At 42.7% G+C, this 15,833-nt stretch overlaps 1 protein-coding gene across 2 annotated transcripts in view; it reads right to left on the bottom strand.

Annotated features, from left to right (window-relative positions):
- The window catches only part of LOC143282970 (monocarboxylate transporter 2-like), a 125,043-nt gene that overhangs the window by 12,869 nt on the left and 96,341 nt on the right, over positions 1-15,833 (bottom strand). For both annotated transcript variants that reach the window (XM_076588898.1, XM_076588899.1), the window contains one exon: positions 7,467-7,737. In XM_076588898.1, coding sequence (XP_076445013.1) covers positions 7,467-7,737 — 271 coding nt within the window. The remainder of the gene's footprint in view (positions 1-7,466; positions 7,738-15,833) is intronic.

Genomic DNA, 15,833 nt, shown 5'->3' with positions numbered 1-15,833 from the left:
CCGTGCATGCCTAGGACAGAGAGAGAGAGAGAGAGAGAGAGAGAGAGAGAGAGAGAGAGAGAGAGAGAAGACAGGGTACAATACATCTTTGGCCGTGCATGCCTGGGGGACAGAGGGAGAGAGGAGACACAGGGTGTAAGTCTTAGGTAGGTTAAGAGGTGTAGCCTGACATATTATTGAGTGTTTGGGTTTTAACATGTTTGGGCTGTGGTCTGACAGGTTATTGAGACTTGTGGTCTAACAGGTTAAGAGGTGTGTCTAACTTTTTTTTTCCAGTTTCATGCAAGTCCGTTTGAGCACATGCTTCTTTTTTCTGTTTCTTTTTTTTCTTTCCACTTTCTTATTTCAAAGTGCTCAACGCGAGGCTTTTTTGGTTTTAAGTGTTGTGTTATTCAAATGTATGACTTAACATGTTAAGAATTGTGCTCTCGCAGAATAAAGATTTTTGGTCGAACAGGTGAAGGGCTGTGGTCTTCCATGTTATTCAGATTTGTGGTCAAACAGGTTAAGTGTTAAGGTCTAACATAGTAAAAGGTTTTTGTTCTAAAGGGTTAAGGGTTTGGGTATTCCTCACAAATCGTACATTCTAGAAAACACTCGATTCCAAACGTATTATATTCTTAATAGTCAGATGGAAAGTAAAACACATTGGATTCATAACATATGTTGCTAATAGTCGAATGGAAAACAAAACACACTGGATTCTTATTGGATTCTTAACCAATGGTGCATTCTTAACAGACGGATGGAAAACAAAACACACCGTGTTCCCGACATTTCCCGTACTACAATACAGTCCTTTCCAATCAGCCCCTCTGGAAATGGGCAAAGTCACACGACTGTCTCACGACAGCACGGACAGCTGATCAGCCTCTTCTGTGGCAAGAGCGTGTCGACAGCACTGCTATTTTTACCTTCAATGACGCACTCACTCGGTTTGTGCCAATCAGAAACACGATCTCTTCATTTACGCTAAGGCCACAGCACGCACTTTCTGTCAAATCCCCTTGTCGTTTAAAGCCCGGCGTATTCAGTACAGGTCTTTCATGTACGACTGTGATTGTTTTCCTTTGTACTTCTCTATGGCAATGCCACAGTGGAGTTCTGTCGTTTCCTTCATTGCTGAATGATTTCTGTTTTGTTTTGTTGTTGTTGTTTTTGTTTGTTTTGTTTTGGTCAACAACGGGTTAAAATCTAAACGCGTGCGTGCGTGTTCTACACACACACACACACACACATACAGATGCCTTGTTTATTTCAAAGCAACTTTGCAACGTCATTTCTAAAACTGCTCAAGCCTCGCATGCCAACACTTGTTTTTCCCCTAATCAGTATATTTTTTGTTTACGTTAATCTTGATAAACACGTGCGTGCGTGTTATGTGTATCTATACATACAGATGCCTTGTTTATTTCATAGCAACTTTGCGACGTCATTTCTAAAACTGGTTAAGACTTGCATGCCAGCACTTGTTGTTTTTTTTCCCTAATCACTATATTTTTTGTTTACTTTTATCTTAATAAACACCTTTTTTTCAGAACGGTACTTTCCTTACATTCTTATTTTGATCTTTACATCAAAGTAACAGACTATCTGGCATTTCCAACAAAATACAGATTTCCAAAGAAAAGAACAACTAAAAAAACAACAACCTACAACAACAATAACAAACCAAAAGCAAAAACAAGACAGCGTCACTGTCTTCCAAAGCAAATGTCATTTATTTTTCACACACGCGCGCGCGCGCGCCTACACACACACACACACACACACACACACACACACACACACACACACAGAGGTTGACTAGGGAAGGTGCACGCTCAGTTTTCACATGTTGCATACATGGGTGTATATATTATAAAAATCGGCTCCGAAAATATACGCAGGTCGATCCGCTGTGTCTTCAGCAGCAACTGGCTTTCTTTCTTTCTTTTTTGTAACAAAAAGTAAACCGATTCCTTTCCCTTAAAAGCTTAAAGCTATGCTAGTAAAAACGATAGTGAAAACATCGCTCAAGTAGCCTATAACCATAAAAAAATCTCATCTAAAAGTCAGCGAAGAAGAACTGAGTTTCTCTCCATCCAAAGTCTTCTTACACACACACACACACACACACACACACCTTCATGTCTTTCGCAATTCACCTTGGACAATGACGACATACACGTGCAGATAGACAGACGGGGAGAGACAGACAGACAGGAGGGAGGAAAGACAGCAGAAGCAACAGCACCGCGTGCGCCGCATCTGCGCGCGCGCGCGCGCACGCACACACACACACACATGAAAACTATGAAACTGGCTCTTGATGTTATTAATCTTTTCAAGAAAGTTGCAGTTCTAAGCTATCTTTATTGTCTAAAATCACATCCTATGAATACTCGGTACACATTTGTATAACTGGAACATGTTCATAAACGAATAAAGGCTGGCACGCGCATAAAGAAACACACACACATACAGCTCGCGCCTACACACTCCCCGAACAGTTTGTTGATATCGTTTATATTTTTCCAAGGACTTATCAAACAATTTTGCGGTAGGGTATACAATTTTACCCTTACTTTGATATTCCGCAAGAACTTTTCAAACAATTTTGCGGTAGGGTATACAATTTTACCCTTACTTTGATATTCCGATTTAAATTGAATAAGAAAAAGCTGGTTTATCTATTACGTTTCTTTACTGTTAAAAATCACATTCTACGAATAAACATTGACTAAAACTGTAATACACGCGTGTGCACAAACACAAACTCACGCACGCACACACACACACCTTTCTGGTTTGATCTGACCCGCTGCCATATGTGATTTTCTTCAAAAAAAATTTTTTCTAAAGATTCACACAGTTATCTTGATTGTTTGAATAATATCTTATGATGAGACATTAAGTGACATTGATACATATATGTGCACACACACACACATACACACACACACTGGCATACAAACAAACACAGACACACACACCAGACACAACACAAATGGTTTGTCTAATGCTACTTTCAGTGGATGGACATTCAACTGAAGAACAAAATTAATGAATGATTTTTCAGTAGTTACAAATCATCCTACTTGAACTGCCGTTCATCTTTTTTTTTTTTTTAACTTTTTTTCTCTCCAGTGTGTATGTGTGACTCGACTCGACTCGACTTCATTTATTGTCGTAAAATCCCGAATGATTAATAGACACAACAAAGAACAAAAGGAACAAAGAAATAAACGTCTAATACGCATGCAGTGAAATACATAGTTGGCGATTGTTTTTTGACAGTCATCGCAGTTGAATAAATCACTTGTTTTTGGGATATTGTTTTGTATTTTTCTAGTGATCACATTTGATTGATGATCATACTGCTGTACAGTTTTAATTAGATTATGAAATAAGATACACGTATCTAAGAAATGTAATTAATCTTCAACAACTTTACACATATCACATAGCCTCTCTTTTCTTGGAATGTTTGCAAATCTTCCTCGTTCCATATTTAAATAATGTGCGCTTATTCTGAGTTGACAAAGTTTGTTTGTGAGCAGGATCGATTTTATCAGTTAGATAATTCTCAATTTGATAATCGTTTCTTTTAATTTTGTTGTAGACGTCTAATCTGTTGTATTCAGTTTTTCTCTGTTTCCAGAATTGCATATATATATTTCTTAGTTGTTGACGTAATGTGAATTTAAGTCTGCTGTTACTAAATGTCGACTGATTAATCCAAACATGACATAATCCTACATTGTGAAGAATATTCTTTACAAATAGTATCCAGCGGTTTTCAATTGTGTCTGGTTGGTTCATCATTGATATATAGACCTTTTAGATATGGCTATCATCATGTGCATCCAGAGTATGAGTACAGTGGCCAAGAACTCTGCATGCATTATGAATTCCAATTGGAAATCTCCCCAATTCTGTTGGAGTTGGCAGATTCATTGTTTTAGAAGGTACCCTTAGAAGCAGTTTGCAAAATTTTATCTGCATTTGTTCATATGAATGCTTCGAAGAAATACAGTTTCTAAAGAAATCTGTCATTCCTGTATTGAATGAACTGGTAGTTTTGGTTTCAGCCCATGGGAACCAAGTGTCCGATCCATATGATAATACATGTAAAACGAGCGAATCAAAAAGCTGCAGTACAGAATCCAAACTAATATTTTGCTTTTTAGCGATTCGTCGGAGGGAATGTGCTGTTTTTGATGCCTGTTTGGCGAGGTGCTCTTGGGCGTAAGAGAATGTTCTAGTTTTGTGAAATAATATACCCAAGTACTTGTACTGATCAGCTGTCTGGATTATATCGTTGCCTATTGTGAAAATAACAGGCACTTTGGGATTGGTGTGTGTGAAAACTATTCCGTTAGTTTTGTCTATCTTAATTTTTAGATCCCAGTTTTCACAATGCAGATAGAGTTTATCCAGTTTCCTTTGTAATCCTATCTTTGTCGTGGACAAAATTACTAGGTCATCAGCATTATAGTAAGCACGAAACAATATCATTTCTGTCAAGGTCTATGGATGGTGAGTCAGTAACGCCCAAACATTTCGGGAGATCATTGATAAAGATATTGAAAAAGGTAGGACTGAGTGTGTTTCCTTGCAGTACCCCCTTTAATATGGGTATTTCAGAAGAAAATCCCGTACTTGTGCAAACTGTGGCATTTTCATACATGCTTTGAATAACTCTAAAGCAATTTCCATTTATACCGATTTGTTACATTTTCAGCATTACAGCGTGATGCCAGACTGCGTCAAATGCTTTCTGAAAATCAACAAAGCAGCAATAAAGGCAATTCGTTCTCTTTTCTTTCTTTCTTTCAAGTATCGTCAATTATCTTTTTAAGTATGAATATGTGGTCTGAGGTCTTGTGTGATTTTCTAAAGCCTGCTCGTTCTTTTGATAGTAAATTATTGTCTTCAAGATAGTTTGTTATACGATTGTTTACTATTTAACAAAAAAAGATTACTAAGTGAGTTGTTTAAGAGTTATTCCTCGATAACTGGTTGGGTTTAATTGGTCTACCGATTTGTAAATTGGTATGCTAATTCCTTTTTTCCACATATCTGGGAACGTGCCTGAGTTAAGGATAGCCTGAAATAACAGTTTTAGTATTTCTGTTGTTTCCGGTAGGCTAGCCTTTATGATTTCGTTTGTAATCCGGTCTTTTCCAGGCGATTTTTTGTTGTGTAAGTTTCTAGATGCATTGATTATCTCTTTTGTGGAAATTGGAAAACCAAGATACGAGTGTTATATTCGAGTTTATGTTTCTTAGTTCTGTATTTATTTTTGCTTTTGTGTTTTGGTCAACTTTGCTTGGTGCCCCAATGATGTCCTCCAGACGTTTCATCCATTTTGTTACTCATTGGTTTGTAACTATTACCTATGGGAGTTTCTGCATCGTTGAGAGATTTTAGTGTCTTCCCTACACTGTTTGGATCTTTTAAGATAACTTCGTTCAGGCTTTTAACTAACCTGCTTTTATACATTTTTTTCTTCTGTTTTACAAATTTGTTGTATGATTTTAACATGTAAAAACACGTATCACGTTTCGTTCTGTTCCGTGGGTTTCTGTTTTGTGCATTTCTTAAAGATTTCAGTTCTCGTCTTTGGATGTAACAAGCCTGAGGGGAGGGGAAGGGAGAGGGTGAGGATGATAACAACAACGTGCACTAAGAGGAGGGGGGATGGAGGGGAGGAGAGGGGAGGATGATAACAACAACGTGCACTGAGGGGAGGGGAGGAGAGGGGAGTGGGTGGGGATGATAACAACAACGTGCACTGAGTGGAAGGGAGGGGAGGGGAGGGGGGAAGATGATAACAACAACGTGCATTGAGTGGAAGGAAGGGGAGGGGAGGGGGGAAGATGATAACAACAACGTGCACTGAGTGGAGGGGAGGGGAGGGTAGGGGAGGGGGGGGGAAGATGATAACAACAACGTGCACTGAGTGGAGGGGAGGGGAGGGTAGGGGAGGGGGGGGGAAGATGATAACAACAACGTGCACTGAGTGGAGGGGAGGGGAGGGGGGAAGATGATAACAACAACGTGCACAGAGGGGAAGAGAGGGGAGGGGACGGGGTGGGGAAGGCGGGGCGTTACGAAACGTTCCAATTGAGAGAGAATCCAAGGCAATCTCCCTTGGCACAGAACCGATGCCTCGCCAAGCGAGCACAGTGGCTGGATAGGAACAGAGTGGGAGACAGTGATTTGCGTATTCATTGCCAGATTACCAAGGGCCCGCATATGTCGCAACTATTGAGCTGACTGGGTGGTTGCTTCTGCCGTGCGTGCGTGCGTGGTGTGTGTGTGTGTGTGTGTGTGTGTGTGTGTGTGTGTGTGTGTGGTCTAGCCGTGTCACGGTGTGTGTCGGGCTCGAATGTGATCTGTGTGTGTGTGTGTGTGTGTGTGTGTGTGCTTGTGTGAGTGCGCGTGCACATGAGTATTTGTGTGTGCGTGTGTGTGTGTGTGTGTTTGCATGGACAGGGATTTGATGATTGTTGTCAGTATGTTTGTGTTCTGCGCGTGTAGTGTAGTGTAGTGTACTTAACTTTGTGAAGTTAAGTGTAAGTGAAATGCTTTGTATTTCGCCTATGTGAGAATGTCAGCGTGCGTGCGCGCGCGCGCGCGCGTGTGTGTGTGTGTGTGTGTGTGTGTGTGTGTGTGTGTGTGTGTGTGTGTGTGTGTGTGCGTGCGTGCGTGTGTGCGTGCGTGTGCGCGCGTTTAAATGCACGAGGGATAAATGGATAAACGGACATAGCAAAGGTACTGAAAAACTAATAATTCTCTTTCGATGAAACGCGCGAGTGCGTGTGCATGTGTGTGTGTATGTGGGTGGTGGTGGTGGTTAACCGTTTAAATAACAAATACCATATCAGTTAGACTAAGGCAAAATTTTACACACACACACACACACACACACACACACACACACACACACACACAGAGAGAGAACAAAACCCTACACTCAGCAACAAAAGAAACTTATACCTAAGGCTCGCTCATATTCTATACCCACCAACGGAAGGAACGTTTACAAAAAATCTCACCCACATCTTATACTTGCCAGCAAAAGGAGTATTTACCAAAAACCCACTTACACTCTATACTCACCAAAAAAAAAAAAAAAAAAACCCACTAAAAGAACAGTTACAAAAAACTCACTCATATTCTATACTCTCAAACAATAGGAACGTTTACTAGAAACTCACCCATACTTAATACTCACCAAAATAACAATAAGGACGTTTATCAAAACCTCACACTCTATACTCACCAATAAAAGGAACGTTCATTAAAAACTCACTCACACTCTATACTCTCCAACAAAAGGAACGATTACCAAAAACTCACTCGCACTCTATACTCTCCAACAAAACAAAAGGTACGATTACCAAAAACTCACTCACACCCTATACTCACCAACAAAAGGAACGTTTACTAGAAACTCACTCGCACTCTATACTCACCAACAAAACAAAAGGAACGTGCACACCAATCCCCACAATGGCCGCGATGACCATCAAAGCTTGCAAGGAGCGCATGCGCAGGGCGCTGAAATCCAGGTAAGGAGGTTTCTCTGCCTCTCTGTCTCTGCGATTCTTTTTCTGTGACTTGAGGTGAAGGATTACTTTCCGACGAGGGTGGTAGAGTGACGCGGAGCGATACAAGGCGCCGGCAATGATGGTCAGGATGAGTAAACCGGCCATGCACTGTAAACCGTGCGTCCATTTGATGGTCCTGAAACAAAAATAAAACATGATGAACAAACAATCTTTTCAGTATCGTTTGTTTTGGTTTTTCTTTTCTTTCTTCCTCTCACCCCTTCCTCATCCCCTCTCCCCCTCTTTGTTTCTCTCTCAACCTCTGTTTTTTTTGTTTTGTTTTTTCTCCTTTGAAATTCAACGGGTATATTGGTTTGGTTTCATTTAGATCTCATCTGGAATCACTGACAGTCCTGACAGTGAAACATGAAAAACGAAACGTGTTGCATTGACATTACACGAATTTCGTTTGATCCGCAGGTTTCATAATGCGCTATGTTATGTCGTGTAGTGTCGTGTCGTGTTGTGTTCGTTGCACTGAGTTGCGTTGTGTTGTGTTACTTTTTGTCACAACAGACTTCGCTGTGTGAAATTCGGGCAGCTCTGTACGGGGAGAGCAACTGTATTTGTTGTGCTATCAATTTGTGATCAAGAGTCCGAATACTGGAGTTCTTGCTGGTGCTGTTCAGCTTTGTCGTATTCATCATAATTACCATTACTGTTATTGGTATCGTGTTCATGCTTATTTCTGGATCATCATCATTATCCTCCTCCTCCTCCTCCACCTCATCATCATCATGAGAGATGGTTATTTAGTGCTGATGTTGTGTGTGCAGTTTTTAGACATACAGAATTCCGTTTTAATCAAATTTTAACTTCTACAAGTTTATTTGAACCCCTTTACAGTCTTCTGGTAGAAATTGAAATAGCCATTTGATGATTTCCATGGACTAAAAATGACACTACCGATTGACTGGGGAAACTGGAAAAGAAAAGAAGTGTGTGACACTATGTCGACATGAATCACATGTTCAGATATGGAGTGGAAATCTGTCCTTTACACACATGTCCACACACATCTCGCCCCTACGCTTACACACACACACACACGCGCGCGCGCGCGCGCGCACACACACACACACACACACATACACGCGCGTTTTTCAGTTAACGTATATATTTCTTTAGTTCGAGCACTTTTCAAGTACAATGTATCACCCAGGTCGGGCACTTTTCAAGTACAGGGTATCTCCCTCCTTAAATATGGCGCTTTTCAAGTTCCGCGTCAGTCCATTGGTCGAGAGCTTTTCAAGTCCGCGTACTGTATCATCTTAATTCGAACGCTTGTCAAATGCCGCGTATCACCGAAGTTCGGGCGTCTTTCAAGTACGCGTATCACCGTCCATCGAGCGGTTTTCAAGTACAGCGTATCCCCTTAGTCGGGAGCTTTTCATCTTCTTACCTTGGGCGTTTTACAATATCGCGTTTCTCCTTTCAACATGCGCTTTTTTAAGTACCGCGTTATCTCCTAAAATGGGGAGATTTTCAAGTATCGCGTATCACCTCAAATCGAGCGCTTTTCAAGTGTCGCTTACCACCTTAATTCAGGCGTTTTCAAGTGTGGACGAAGGTTTGCAGAAAACCGAGCGCACGAGTGTCCAGTTTTGACAAGGCAGGAGGCTGCGGGCAATGCGTGGGGGCCCGATGTGTGGCAGATTGTGGCCGAGCATAGACACTAATATCACACCCCCATCCCCACTTTCCTTAGTGTCTGTAGGCTGAAGGATCGGTCAGCCATAAGCTGATGGGAGTGGAGTGGAGTGGCGGGGCGATCATCTTCGGTTCGTGATCCCAAGATAGTTCCAGCTGGCATCAACAGCATGACGTGAAATAACGAACTGGTCACCAACGAAGCTGGGCACACACTGACAGCGGTTCACTCACACACTCAACTGACGGGCGAACAGCCGAGTGGTTAAAGCGTTGGACTTTCAATCTGAGGGTCCCCGGTTCGAATCTCGGTAACGGCGACTGGTGAGTAAAGGGTGGATATTCTTCCGATCTCCCAGGTCAACAGATGTGCAGACCTGCTTGTGCCTGAACCCCCTTCGTTCGTATACGCACGCAGAATACCAAATACGCACGTTAAAGATCCCGTAATCCATGTCAGCGTTCGGTGAGTTGTGGAAACAAGAACATACCCAGCATGCACACCCCCGAACGGTCATGCACGTAAACTATTACGTATCTTTCTGAGTGTGTATGTGTGCATGCCTGAAATCTGACTGAATGACACCGGAAACGAATGATGAGCGCCAAGTAGCAGCCGTCAGTCGGCTCTACCCAGGTAGGCAGCCTGTAGTGCAAATGACTCCGTGTCTGTGAAGCGCTTAGAGCTTGATCTCCGACCCAGGATAGGTGCTGTCCAAATATCTATATAATTCATCATCATAATAATGAGGAAGCGCCGTTTAACTGGGTAGAGTTTCTTAGTTTGGGGTCATCTTCCTTTCGTCTCTGTGTGTGTGCATGTCTTCGTTTCGTTCGTTTTTGACTCACTTGTGTAAACAAAGTGAGTCTATGTTTTAACCCGGTGTTCGGTTGTCTCTGTGTGTGTGTGTGTGTGTGTCTGTGTGTCCGTGGTAAACTTTAACATAGACATTTTCTCTGCAAATACTTTGTCAGTTGACACCAAATTAGGCATAAAAATAGAAAAAATTCAGTTCTTTCCAGCCATCTTGTTTAAAACAATATTGCACCTCTGGGATGGGCACAAAAAAATAAATAATGAAGCCTAATTATACACAAACTGCATTTACTACTATATTTATATTTTTTGTATTCTCTAAACTTGGCACTTTGATCTGATATTCTGACCCAACAACAAGAGCAGTCATTATTATCATTTTTTGTTCAAACAGGAACTTCTTTTGCTGAGCATGAAAGTTTTATTTATTTTGCAAACGTTTTGGTGCAGATAGTAAAAAAAAGGGAAATTACTCTGTAATTAATGCTAGGGGACTTAATTTGCTTTAAACTGATCTTTCTCATCTTAAACATTACATTTTGAAATTACACTCAATACATAAAAAGCTTGTTTGTTTTACTCTCAGTCACAAGTGAGTCTTGAAGGCCTTGCCTCTCTTGTTCTACCTTGTACTGTTTCATTTTTGTTGTTGTTGATGTTGTTGTTGTTGTCACAAAAGAAATTTCTGTAAGTGATTCGGGCTGTTGTGAAACTTCTGCCTTCTTTTCTCCTTCCACTTTTTTCTTTCATCTTTATGGATGAATTTTATTTATGGTTAATGTTACATGTGCCTGCCTATTTTCGTTGTTTTGGTGTCTGTGCGTGTATCCTGCGCGTGCCTCTTCGATTTGATATGTTTTATGGTCATTTTTCATATCAACTTTAATCAGTTTTGATTTTGTATTACTTTCAGTTTGTTAGGTTTTAATTTTTCATTAGTTCTTTCATTTATTTTAATGTTATTATTTACTTATCTATTTGTTCACATATTTTATCTATTGTCTTTTGCTTTCTCTTATTTTATTCTTATGCATGAACGAATTTATAGATGTATTTATTCTACCATTATTCATTTATTTTCCTTTATTTTGTTTCATTTGATCTATTGTCTTTTGCTTTCTCTTATTTTATTCTTATGCATGAATGAATTTATAGATGTATTTATTCTATCATTATTAATTTATTTTCCTTTATTTTGTTTCATTTTCTCTCAAGGCCGGACTGAGCACGTTGGGTAATGCTGCTGGTCAGCCGGACATCTTAGCAGATGTGGTGTAGCATATATGGATTTGTCCTAACAAAGTCATGCCTCTTTGAGTTGAACTGAACTTTACCTGTTATCTGACTTCATGTAATTACGTAATTGACACCTGAATCCCCTCCTTTCTTTCCCTCATGCTCCTTTACTTTGATTGAAAAAAAAAATCACTTTTCGAGCGTGGTACATTCATCAGTTGAAAGTATTTCAGTCTTGGATAGTATGTGTGCGCACAGTGGTCTGCAAGGATGAAGGCATTAACGACACCACAGCAGTTTCCTGTGTTCATCAACCCCCCCCCCCCCCACACACACACACACGCACGCACACACACACACGTTTGCTGAACTGTCAGCGCGCACGCCACGGGAACACTGACATGGCGGCCGCTTGGCCTCAGCTGCCCGGCCATTCGTTCGGTCCACTGTTTACACATATGTGGAAATGACCGCTGGAAGCATTACCATCACATGAAAATATGCGAATCCTTTTGGTGCAGTTTTAAACGCGGTGCCCCAAGCCCCCAATGACCAAGTACCCATTTAAACCAGATTTATGCGTGGATATCATGTATTGTCAATAAATCTTTGAGAAAGAGACAGAGGGAGGAGGAGGGGGAGAGAGGGAGGGGGGGAGGGAAGAAAAGGAGCATTTGACAAGTATGTATCAGTGAACATCTTCTAAAAAAAAGACTGATTATGAATGCACGTTGTGGTGAACAAGCCTTCCAAAACAAATTACCTGACATAAACAAAAAAAAAACTTTTTTTTTCTCTCTCTCCAAAAACACACACAGCCAAGTGTGTGCAGGATATCTCTCCCCCTCTCCTACACGTGCAGGCATGGCGCACTCGATAAACTGCCGTCTTGGAAAAACAAAAACAAACACATCACGTGTGCGCGTGTGTGAATGTGTACGTGCGCGTGCGCCCTTGTGTGTGTGTGTGTGTGTGTGTGTGTGTGTGTGTGAGTGCACGAGCTCGCGCGCGTGTGTGCAACCGTGCGCGTGCACACGTGTTCCTGCGTTGTCTGTTTCTCTCTTTCTGACAGTTGCCAGTAGCCACACAGAGCACCAGCAGACAGTGGCTGATGGCTGTCCACCACCACCACACAGGTGCACCGTTTCGCGCCCGGCTCCGTCGCTGCCTCTCCGTCACCGAGACATCCGAATCCTCCACGACTATTTCGGGCGTCGCCTGACGTCAAAGTCTCCAAAGTCGCAGGTCGTCATGGCGACGTGACGTCATCGCACGAGCGATCAGCGATCACATTGCATGCGAAGAGAGCGTCGACCTCGCATCTCTCTCCCTCTCTTTGTGAGACCATGTATCAGGGAAACGGAGGGTCAGGAAAGGAAAGTAAGGAGGGTGATGATCGGGGTAAGGAGGGGTGGGCAAGGTGGGGGTGAGGAGAGGAGGGGGCGGGGAGGGGGGGGGGGGCAAGAGGAAGATGGTAAAGTAAGCTCTCGCTTTCCCCTCGTCATTGTAAGGCCACTTATATCTATCTTCCAATACTGTTGGGCGGCTGCTGCTAACTGCAAGGGTCCTCTTGTGTTTCCGTCAAAGATGTGAAGGAAGGGAGGAAGGAAGGGAGGGTAGAATATGAAGGGAGTGAAAGGTGGGACGGAAAGAGGGGGCAGTGGGGGGTGGAGTGGGGGGGGGGGGGTCAGGGTTGGGGAGTCCAATCCTGTTTTCTTCTGCCTCTATTCTTAGCTTGGCCGGTCCATATGAAAGGCCAGTTTTAGACTGGCCATACTTTATATAGGTCTCTCAGGTTATTGAACGGGGTTCAATATCTTTGGATACGGATTAGTATCTTCTAAAATCGTTCACATCTCGTTCTGCAACGTCCTTCCCCTCCTCCATATTTCTTCCACAATGCTTCTTGAGTAAGCAATTGCTGCCATTTTTTTCATTGGCTAACCTCTCTCTCCATCTGCTCCTCCTCCATCAATCATACAATAGCCGGTAAATGGTCAACAAATACATATGAATCTGACGACGGTTCTTTTCACCCGCCTATAAATTCCTCTCGAAAGGCCTACATCTTTGTTAAATACACAATGGGTGCCCCCACCCCCCGCCCCCATTCCACCTACCCCACCCCTTTTCACCCTTCCACACACACACCGCTCCTGTCCCATGCTTTTCCCCAACCAGACCACTAATGCGGAACGGACTTATGACGTCACACCTCGGTCTTGCTCAAACATGGTTCCTTTTATTTGTTGGAGAGAGCGCGTCGTCCCGGATACTTTGGTACCATGAGGCCGAGGTGAAAAGGTCAGCTTCCCGATTGTTCATGCACGAACTGACACAGAACGCTTATCTGCCGTACTGTTGAGAAGGGCTCTTGAAACCGTAGGTATATACCTCAATTATCAAGAAAAGTAGTAGTAGCAGTAATAGCAGCAGCAGCAGTAGCAGTAGTCTCGATACTTACATGGCGCCAATGTTTTATCAGAGACTAAACTCTGCACGCTTTTCAAATACGGAGTCATTTGCACAAGAGGCTGCCCACCTGGGCAGGTATAATGCTGACTGACAGCTGCTTTATGGCGCTCATCGTTTATTTCCCTTGTGATTAAGTAAGGCTTTCAATCACGCGCGCGCGCGCGCACACACACACATACCTATATTAGAGTGGGTTTTTCTCCAGAAATTTGCCAGGGACAACCCTTTTGCGGTCATGGGTTTGTTTTTTGTTTGTTTGATTGATTTTTAATCATAACGAACGCTGGGCATGATTATTTCAAGAAAACCCGTGAGCACACATAAAAATAATACTTAGTTCATGTAACTAACACAAAATATGAAGCGCATTTGGCATTGTGCTTCCTCATCCACCCATCCTCCTATGTGTGTGTGTGTGTGTGTGTGTACAACACGTGTGTGTGTGTGTGTGTGTGTGTGTGTGTGTGTGTGTGTGTGTGTGTGTGTGTGTGTGTGTGTGTACAACACGTGTGTGTGTGTGTGTGTGTGTGTGTGTGTGTGTACAACACGTGTGTGTGTGTGTGTGTGTGTGTGTACAACACGTGTGTGTGTGTGTGTGTGTGTGTGTGTGTGTGTGTGTGTGTGTACAACACGTGTGTGTGTGTGTGTGTGTGTGTGTGTGTGTGTGTACAACACGTGTGTGTGTGTGTGTGTGTGTGTGTGTGTGTGTGTACAATACGTGTATGTGTGCGTGCGTGTGTGTGTATGTGTGAATGTGAAAGTGTGTGTATTAGCATGCACGTCCATGTTTATTTGTGTCGCATTTGGAATCGTGTCACCAAAAAACCAGGACAGTGATACTTCCTAACCCTCAGCTCCTTGATTCGTTTTGAAGCCAGTTCTCGCTAAAAGAGCAGCACTCCTCGGAGAAACTGTCCTCATTGGTTCGCTGCAACATGAGGACAGCGACACTGACTGTCGGCGCCACCAGTTCACCGGCATCCCCCCCCCCCCAACCCCCACCTCCCCGTCTCCCTCGTAGACACCTTCACTTCGCCAATCCGCTTTGTTCTTGCTCGACGCAGAAAGTACGGGCCCGAGACAGCAACGACAGCTGTTTATCGGCGCACAAAGGCTTTCTATTTATGACTGTTTTTAACACTTCACAAACTTCCCCGGAGACAGATTTGGACGAAACTAGTGCTTGTTCATTGTTGGGAAGCTCCTGAACAATATACTGATTTACTTGTGGGCAAACTGTTTTGGAGTGTTGGCTTTGGTGGACTGTCTTGAAGTTGTCTACGTTTGTCTTTCTTCAAGAAGCGAAAGCTATCACACTTGTTAGAACTGACCCTCTTGTGCCTTGAAGAACAAAACCACACAAAAACAAGACCCCGAACAACTTGGCTATTAACCTCTTCAGTGCTGGAGAGAAAAAAAAAAAAAGTAGAAAGTGGTGTGTCGAGTCATATCACTTTCCGAAACAATAAGCCTAACACTGAGAAAATGGTCTGGAGATATACCACTCTAGATGAACTGGGTGAATTTTCAGCCTTCCAGAGTTATTTCCCTTCATCAGTGACGTTACTATGCACGTAGGTGATACGTGCTATGGCACTCAAGGAGTTAAGAGCGCATGTCAACAGGCCGTTCAACTCAACTTTACATACAGTGTTTAGTTGGTTGTTTTGCTTCTTGAAGTTCAGGATAAATCCTTGAACAACATGATAATTGATACGGAGTTTGTATCTCTTGTTTCGATGGCTTTAAGGAGGAAGGTGGCAGAATGGTTAAGACGCTTGTCTGCCAATACCGAGTACGTGAGGGTCTGGGTTCGAATGCCGCTCTCGCCGTATCGCCCAAATTTGACTTGAAAATCGAACTGAGCGTTTAGTCGTTAGGACGAGACGATAAACCGAGGTCCCGTGTGCAGTTCGCACTTGGCGCACTGGAAAAGAACCTATGGCAACAGAGTGTTGTCCTCTGGCAAAATTCTGTAGAAATCCACTCTGATAGGTACACAAATATGTATGCAATGCACTCAAGGCCTGACTGAGCGCGTTGGGTTATGCTGC

Source organism: Babylonia areolata, chromosome 6 (genome assembly GCF_041734735.1).
Source record: "Babylonia areolata isolate BAREFJ2019XMU chromosome 6, ASM4173473v1, whole genome shotgun sequence".
Taxonomy (NCBI): Eukaryota; Metazoa; Mollusca; class Gastropoda; order Neogastropoda; family Buccinidae; genus Babylonia; species Babylonia areolata.
Note: the sequence above shows the minus strand (reverse complement) of the source record. Positions and strands in the feature narration are given on the sequence as shown.